Below are 9,344 nucleotides of genomic sequence, written 5' to 3' on the forward strand. Positions count from 1 at the left end.
AGGTCTATTTTTTATAATATCAATGAGGTATATTTTTACATAATTTCATAAGTAAGATCTGAGGAAGTCACGTGTAAGCAGATCTTATTTCTACCTCATCAAGGTAGAGAGACTGTTTTCGAAGAACTCTCTCTCAAAACCAGTAAATCAAATTAGTTATAAAAAAAAACGATAGTGAAGAAAACACGAAAATTAATAAAGAAAGCAGGACATAAAATTCAGAAAAAGAACATGACAACAAAAATAGTATGATGACAATTGAAGCACAATATAATCATCTTTAACTTTATTTTAAAAAGTGATAAGCATCTAGTACCCCTCGAACTATGACCAAAGTTGCTGCAACATACTCTAACTTCACAGGAGTTCTATTACCCCTGAACTCTATTTTAGCGTATTTTTATCACCCTTTTGGGCTGATGTGACATCTTTATTACAAAAAATAAAATAGGGCCCACGTCATTGGTGCCATGTCAGCTACAAAGGTTGACAAAAGGTGTCACATTAGCTAAAAAAAGACAAAAATACACTAAAATTTAATTCAGAGATAATAAAACCTACATGAAATTAAAGTAAATCGTAGCAAATTTGGTCATAGTCCAGAAAGGTGCTAAATGCTTTACTTTTCTTAAAGTATAATAAAGATATATATATATATGTAAGTAATCATCTTTTAGTAACTTTTTATCTAAAAACTACCATTGATGTGGTCTTCCACATAAATTGATAAAAGCACTTTCCCCATATGCAACAATAATTGTTCTCATCCCAATTTATCACAAGGCAACAAAAATTAATACTACCATTTTAGTCATTCAGAGAGGTATCCATTTTCTCTTGATTTCTTGCTAGCATATCTTTTGTGTTTTACACCTTTCCTTCATGTACTCATATTTGTGTTTTTTATGTTCTTTTCTTATAGTATATTGTTACAGTGATTAGTTGCTTCTTCCCAACTATTGAAAGGTTAGTTTCCCTTAATTACTCATATTTTTAATCTAATAACTATTAGTTGAGCGAACACATAAGTTTAGAAAATAATTTGTAAAAGTGATGATTCACTAACAAATTTTCATGAAAAATCAATAATCTTCAATCCTAGTCTTAATCCATCATTTAGAAAATACGAATAACTTGAAATAAATACCTTGTGTAAGTAGGGAGTGTTCAAACATACCCTTTGACGGAAAAAAGTTTGGAAAAGCTTGAGTTTGAGCCTTGAATCTTGAACTCTATATATTCTTGCTTCGAAGAACTTTTGGGACGAAGAAAATGAGGGATTTTGAAAATTTCTACTAGTTTAGGATGACTTTAGGGTTGTAAAACTAAGTACATCTCCAGAGTCGTAAGAGAATTTAATAAGAGTTCACGTTGGGATGTGGCTCGAAATAATGGAATCAGAACAATAACATAAAGACTCTGAGACACCACAAAACAAACTACGTGGTCTGCTAGTACTTGGAGTTGAATTTGTAAAGTTACATAAAAAGAGAAGGGAATTAGCACAAAATATCCAGTAACTCTCACATGCCACATTTAACACGTTACAGGCATCATTAGTCACAAAAAATATACATGAAAACCTGTATGTTATATCATCACCTACATATGTATCAATGCATGAATACAAAATGAAGTCGCATAGGGTAGTTTTATTTAGCGAAGAGCCTTCCTATGCTTTTCCTGTCGCGTGTTTTTGTGATTGACTGAGCCCGTCTGAGTGTCAGATGAGATAGTTTGAAGACATTTTCACAAATAAGTTTTTATACGTGTCTATATGTGTAACACTCCGTACTTTCGGGCTAGAATCTAGACCGTCGTTCCTACGCGTAAGGACCTGAACTAGATAATTCCTTGTTAATATATGTGTGGTTATCAATCCTATAGAGTGGGAATACCTTTGAATATGAATTGAGGTCACAAATATCCCCTAACTCTAAGACGAGTTGAAAACATTTCTAGTGATTAAGTTTCAGTGGACGTTTAAACTTGGGTCAACTTCTATCGACCATAACTCCCTGTATATATCAAATTAGAAGGCTTTCTATATATAAAATGAAAGTTCTTCGAAGTAGCTTTCCAACGATACCAATTTCGCGAAAATCCGATACCCGAGCGAAAACTTACAGCCATTTTCGTGAGAGAGGCAGTAGCTGCGCGCGATTAGCGTGCAACGCACGCTCCGTCGCACACACCTAATTTTCAGGTTCAGTTTTTTCATTTTTAAGGGCAATTTGGACCTTTACCTCACCCAAGGTCCTTCCATAACATAATATTCACGCCCCAAAGGCAGAATACACTCCTTAATTCAATTTTTCCTCTCAAATTAAAACCCTAAATCCTTTCCCTCAAAATCAAGAATCAAGATCTTAAGTTCAAGACTCTAAGAAAAGGGTCAATATCCGGGTTCCATCTATCAAGATCTAGGTTCCATCTTTCAACTCTTATAGTGTAAGGTATGCGGAGTTTATCCTAAAAACAAGCTTGAAAACACTAGAGCATGATTTAAGATTATTAAGCATGAATTTTAAAAGGGTTTTGGAATCTATGTTTTAAATTGTGTACTCCTAATGTTTCAGTGTTACTATTGCTTTAGCCTTGTGGTCCTTTCCCCTAAATTGATTTACATGTATATGTATATATATGAAAATTGAGATTGAAGATTGTTTGAGAGCGCAAATTATGAACTCCCTCTATTGTATTGAATTGAAATTTATGGTTTTGTCGGAAAAGAGTTGCAATGCATGTTTTATGATTGAAAGTAGTTTCCTCAATGTCATAGTATTTGAACATGATTTAGAGATGATGAGAGGGTGTTTCTTGATATTACTATGTTTTGTGTTAAAGAGAAAGAATTGCATAAAATTAAGAATTTTGACATGACCACCTTTGTTTATTGAATTGTTGATAAAGAGAATGGCTTGCATGGTTTTACATGAGTTTTAAAGAATGATTTTCTTGAAAAGAATTGTTGATATGGTGGTCCTAAATTTCATGATTTGAGAATAGAGACATAAGTTGCTATAAATGGCTCAGAGAATGTGACTTGCAAGTCAATGGTATGACGATACCATGTAAATATATGCCATAGCAGAATTAAAGTCTTTAGAACTTGATTTCAGAGTTTGCATGTTGTAAAGAATAAAAAATGGGCTTAAAGAGGGTTAGGTGGTTACCCGAAGAGGGCACGAATCAATCGACTCATAGCCTAAAATCATATTTTTCCGATACGGGTATGTTACTTTTGTACGCTGGCGACGGCCCTGTGGAGTAGTAGAGATTCAGAGACTCCGAATCTTGCGGCAAACTTGGGTTGGGGGCTTGGCTGCCGCGTTAAGGGCAGATTCCATATAGCCCGTGGAATTACTGATACAAGAATAATCACGGAGATGAACTTATGAGAGTGCGCGTCGAACCCGAGACTTGAAGTGTGCAGGTGAAGTGCAAAGGAACACCATATCACACACCAAGAACCGGCCATACACTACACTCGATAGGCACCTTTTGTCTTCCCTTCATTAAGGGCTTTTGAAACATTTCACTTATGTTTGTAATAAGTCTATAAATAGACTAGTTTTAGGTCTTTAGTTCTTTAGTTGTTTATTGATATTGAAAGTTGTAACACTTGAACCAAAATCTCTCTAGTGTGAGGAGTGTACCACCTTAGTTAAGGGCTTGGAAAAGCCACCAAATCCGAAATGAGGGTGATGCTAGGGTGGAATCGCTAGTATTTCCAAACATTGTTAGAAACCTTGGTGCTTGAGTGGTTCACACCCTCTTGTGTCAATGTAAAAGGTGTTTCCTATTACAAGTATTAAGGGTCTTAGTGTGTGACATACACTTAGGTTCTTAGTTCTTGTGAGAGTTGATGTCTCACTTCCTATCCTTGTACTTCTTGCAATCATGTTTGTGTTCTTGTTCTAGTAAAGCCGTGTATTGTTGTTATCTTATTTTTGTTGTCTTATCATATCGTGTTCATATTGTTGTTGGTTGTTTTTGGTGTAAAATACACCTTGTATCGTCTCGTTCTTGTGGTATTATTGTTGGCCGAGACTTGTTCCCCTTTTGATCCTCGGTTTGTCTTGTGTTTTGTGTCTTGTTTCCGTGTTGTGAGTTGATTTCGTTATCAATTACAGAATTGTAGGGTATACCACCTAGCGCAGAAGTACAAAAAAGAGCATGTCATAGAGTTCAGAAGATTTTATGGAGTCTTTTAAATATGCCCATGTGATTCTTAACATATGATATATTTATGAACTGTTTTAAATTGCTCTCATATATGTTGAATAAAAATTATTATTTTGGATTTCCTCAGCGTACTAGTACATCTGTATTGACCCCCTACCTTCCAGGTTCTGAGGCTTAATCAAGGGGTCCTGATAAGCAGCCTGGAGTGATGAGTGCAGTTGGCGAGCCTTCTATATTTCAGAAGGCCTATTTTCTTTCATTCATTTGTCATTTATTATGGTTTTGGTCTACTAGGGGCCTTGTCCCAGATTTAGACAAGTTTTGATGTCTTGTGCAGTTGAGATTTCGCAGACGGAAAAAGATGTTGCTTTTACATTGAAAGACCTATGTTCGTATTGTTGAACAAATTTCAGATTTATGGCCATGATTCCATTTCATTTTGTTTTTTCCGCACTTCCTTTTTTGTATATGAATGGTGTATGTGATTACAAGTTAGAAGGACTGTCGGGTCTTCATGGTTCGGGATGTCCGTCACGGCCAGGGCCTCGGTTCGGGTCGGGTCGTGACATTATGTATAACCGGTAGTTATATGTTCTAGGCACTGTTAATTATTATTTCCCTAATATTTAGCCAAATTCAAAGAGTTAGAGATTAATGGATTGTACTATCAGAGTGCAAAATCATCTGTAGTAACATATTTGACCTGAACATGAAACAGACTAATAAATCGCCTGATCTGATTTAGTTTATGCCTGCCTTTTTTGCCGATCTGTGTATCACGTTACCTATAATACCATTGACCTCTTGCATCTTGCAGCTTTCAGGTCTTAATCGGAAAGGAAAACGTGAATATAGTAGATATGGCTCATGCAAGTGTGGCTTCTCTTATGAGAACAGTAGAATCGCTCTTGAAATCTAATTCACCAATGCAATCTCTAACCTGTGATCACGGAGAAGAATTTTCTGCTCTTCATGAAAAGATTAGCTCCCTGGAAGTAGCTGTCAAGAACTTTGAGAAAAACAATGTTTCTGGGAAAATGACAGATTTGGAAGTAGAGGTAAAAGAAGTTGCAAATATTGTAGAACAAACAATTCAACTAAGTGTAGCTGAAGTTGTATTGGCAAATGATGAAAATCTGAGAGAAAAGGCACAAGAGAGGCTTTCTGATAGCCTGCAACAAGTAGCTGAGGACATTGATCGTATCTGCAAAGAGTCGACAAATATTAAAGATAAAGGCAAACATGCATCAAAGGAATCAACGGTTCAAGACTTTCCAAGCTCATCAAGAAATATCCAGAATGTTGAGAACAATATGGTTGGACGTGATGATCAAAGGGAACGGTTGTTAAATGATCTGACTACAGACTTCTCTGGTGAACCCAAAGTCATCCCGATTGTCGGGATGGGAGGCATAGGTAAAACAACCTTAGCGAAAGAAGTTTACAATCAAAAATCAATTCTATGCCGTTTTGATGTTCATGCCTGGGCTACCGTATCTCAACAGCACAACAGAAAGGAAATTTTGCTGGGCCTTCTGCGATCGACGATCAAAATGGATGACACCGTTGAGACGAAAAAGAGGTACTTAATTGTCTTGGATGATATCTGGAGTTGTGAAGTGTGGGATGGCGTGAGACGATGCTTTCCAACTGAAGACAATGCAGGGAGTCGAATACTGTTGACTACTCGTAACAATGAAGTAGCTTGTTATGCTGATACAGAGAATCTTTCTTTGCGGATGAGCTTCATGGATCAAGATGAGAATTGGAGTCTTTTCAAAAGTGCAGCATTTTCAAGTGAAGCGTTACCATATGAGTTCGAGACTGTTGGAAAGCAAATCGCAGATGAATGTCACGGGTTACCACTAACTATTGTCGTGGTTGCTGGACTTCTCAAATCGAGAAGGGCAATAGAAGATTGGGAAAGTGTAGCTAAAGATGTCAAGTCATTTCTCACAAATGATCTTGATGAACAATGTTCACGTGTGCTTGGGTTGAGTTACAATCACTTGACTAGCGATCTAAAAACATGTCTTCTGCATTTCGGAATTTTTCCAGAAGACAGTGAGATACCAGTGAAGAAATTGATGAGATCATGGATGGCTGAGGGGTTCCTGAAGTTGGAAAATGATTTGGAAGGAGAGGCTGAGAAGTGTTTGCAAGAGCTTGTCGATAGATGTCTAGTCCTCGTTTACAAGAAAAGTCTAGATGGAACAAAAATTAGATCATGTAAGGTTCATGATCTAATATATGACTTGTGTGTGAGAGAAATTCAAAGGGGAAATGTTTTTATCATGAACGACATTGTGCTTGACAGTATGCATGAAAAGCAGCCCTTTATGCGCGTGATTGGTGATGAAATTGATGATTGTTACTTTGGTTTTTTTTAAGGTTCTTCTTACCCCTATACATCATCAGTTGAGAGATCATGACAACAACAATCTTTTGAAACGAACCCATTCTATTTTCTCTTTTCAATTTGAGGATTCAAGTTTTCCTCGTGTTCTCAAATCAGAGCTTATTCATTTCAAATTACTCAAAGTCTTGGAGTTGAGACACATGGAGATTGATTATTTCCCTTTACAGATACTAAGCCTCATCTGGTTGAGGTACCTATCATTGCAATGCCGTAAGAATTTAGACATACCTCCAGAAATTTTTAGGTTATGGAATCTGCAGACATTCATTTTTCAAGGGTATCCTTACTCATCTAAAGAAAATAATTGTCCAGTGCAAATTTGGGGACTAATGCAATTAAGGCATATTAAACTGCAAAGATGTAATTTGCCAGATTGCCCAAGTGGATCTGTTGACAAAGGAAGGCACATGGGTTTTTCAAACTTAAAAACTATTTCTTACTTGTCTTCACATTGTTGCACGAAGGAGGTTATTATGGGGATTCAGAATGTCAAAGAATTAGGAATCAGAGAAGGAAAGAGGATGGGCTCTAATGGGCTTCTCAACAATCTTGTCCATCTGCAGCAACTTGAAAAATTGAATCTTACATTTTGTTCTAGTCGACTTTTGCCAGCAAGTGCAAAAGCTTTTCCAGAAACGCTAAAGAAGCTGAAGTTGGAAAAAACTTATCTATGTTGGTCGTACTTGGACATCATAGCTGAATTGCCTAACCTTGAGGTGCTGAAGCTGATGATTAGTGCTTGTGTTGGCAGTGAATGGTATCCAAATGTTAGGGGATTTACTCGATTGAAGGTTTTGATAATTGAAGATAATCATCTCAATTACTGGAAAGCCACAAATGACAATTTCCCTGTCCTTGAGCGCCTTGTGCTTAACAAATGCCATAATTTGAAAGAGATACCCATTGAGTTTGCAGAAATCCACACACTACAACTGATTGAGTTAACAAGTTGTCTTCCCGAACTTGGGGAATCTGCTGCACGAATTCAACAAGAACAAGAAGACATCGGAAACAACCCCGTGGACGTTCGCATCTCAGATTCATGTAAGTATATAGTATTTATCAAGGTCACACTCTGTTTCTCATTTCCACAAGTCAAGTCGTACACAAAAGTTATTTAGCTTTGTCCCATATTCATTCAAAAAATTAACTTTGATAAAATTTGGTTAAAACTCTACGTAAAATGTAAGAGAAATTAACAAGAATATCTATTATATTTGAGGGTAGTTCAAAATATCCCCTTAAATATATTTTTGAGCTATTTTGGTACTTTAGTTTAAGCTTGCTAAATGTAAACACATTTGGTCTAATTGTTACTACCTCCGTCTATCAATAGTTGTCCACTATTAACTTGACACATAAGTTAAAAAATAGTAAATGATAGGGCTAGTTTTACCATATTACCCTTTGAATCTAATAAATCTATTGCTTTGGAAAACACATTGGATAATGAATAGTATTTAGTGCTAAGGGTAAAATAGGTAAATTATTATTTGGTTTCAAAATGGACAAGTATTATTGGCATTTATTTTTGATATTGATATAGTGGAGTAAATTTTACAGAATTATGAAAAAGAAAACTAAATATGAACTCACATTTCAAGGTGTTCTCTTTGCATTTTTATTTTCTAGTTTATTGCATAATTTGGTGTAGCTTGTTTCGCTTCCTAACATTGATTTCTTTGTAACAATTCCTCTAACATATACATCACTTGTGTTGATTTGGAGGCTTCCTCTTGAGTTTTAAAAGATATATGTTACTTTCTCTACATAATCGTCTTTCAGTAACTTTTTAGAAAATATAGAATGATGTACTCATGAGCTAAATATTCTTGATATTTCTATACGTTAATTGACATGATTTGATTGTAAATGGAAGATTTTAGATTTCTAATTTATATTGCTTTGTTATAGCAAGAAAAAAAGTAAGATGGCATGATCGCTACTAAGTATCTTGGATTTCTGGAGCAGCTTTTGGAAAAAAGAAGACACGGAGAGGATGAGCAACAAGACATTCAATCGGTTTCTGTTCAATAATGGGAGTTTTATTCGATAAAATTATGTTGTAATGTCTTCTAGCTTGTTATTTCTTATTGTGTTGTACAACTCAATATTCTTTGGGAACAACTCAATGATATTCGAGAGAAGTAATAGAGGAGCTCGTGTTCTTGAATTGATTTCTGTGATCTATTTATTCAAAAGAACAATTTAACAAAAAAGGCATAAGTTCCCTCAACATATGATTGAAGTTCCAAGGACACACATTTCATTTTTGGTGGCACGAATATAGTTCTCTTACTTAATATGTTGATTGAAATAGCCACTTAAAAATAAATTTACGAACTGGAATCTGTAAAGATTCATCGTTCGAGGGAGTTCCCTAAATATCTGTAAGGATTCTTCGTTCGGGGGAGTTCCCATTTCCTACTGATATATCAGGGACCTAAGTGAACATACTATTCAAAGTTGTATGTCAGATCCTTCAAAATTTGTGTATTTTTTGAGGATTAGACAACCTTTTTAAAGAGTTCCAGTAACATAAATATATAGTACAAGTCGCTCATTTATACCATCAGTTAAAAGTTTGGCTCATTCATGTCATCGCCGTTATAAAATCGGCTCATCCATGCCATTAATTTTTAACGGTGGTTTTCCAAAACAGTTTTGCCACATGATCTTCTATTAAAGGTCCACGTCATTAATTAAAATAAGGAAAAAGACTCAAATATGTCATTGA

At 35.6% G+C, this 9,344-nt stretch overlaps 1 protein-coding gene across 1 annotated transcript; it reads left to right on the forward strand.

Annotated features, from left to right (window-relative positions):
• Window positions 1–249: 249 nt before the first annotated feature.
• On the forward strand, window positions 250–8,780 carry LOC107840996 (putative late blight resistance protein homolog R1A-3). Its single transcript, XM_047396574.1, is given in 5 exon segments — window positions 250–823; window positions 4,353–4,576; window positions 5,006–6,569; window positions 6,571–7,651; window positions 8,522–8,780. Coding segments are annotated over 3 exon segments (2,637 nt in total). The 5' UTR covers window positions 250–823; window positions 4,353–4,576; window positions 5,006–5,048; the 3' UTR covers window positions 8,557–8,780.
• Window positions 8,781–9,344: the final 564 nt, after the last annotated feature.

Source organism: Capsicum annuum, chromosome 9, assembly GCF_002878395.1.
Source record: "Capsicum annuum cultivar UCD-10X-F1 chromosome 9, UCD10Xv1.1, whole genome shotgun sequence".
Lineage (NCBI taxonomy): Eukaryota > Viridiplantae > Streptophyta > Magnoliopsida > Solanales > Solanaceae > Capsicum > Capsicum annuum.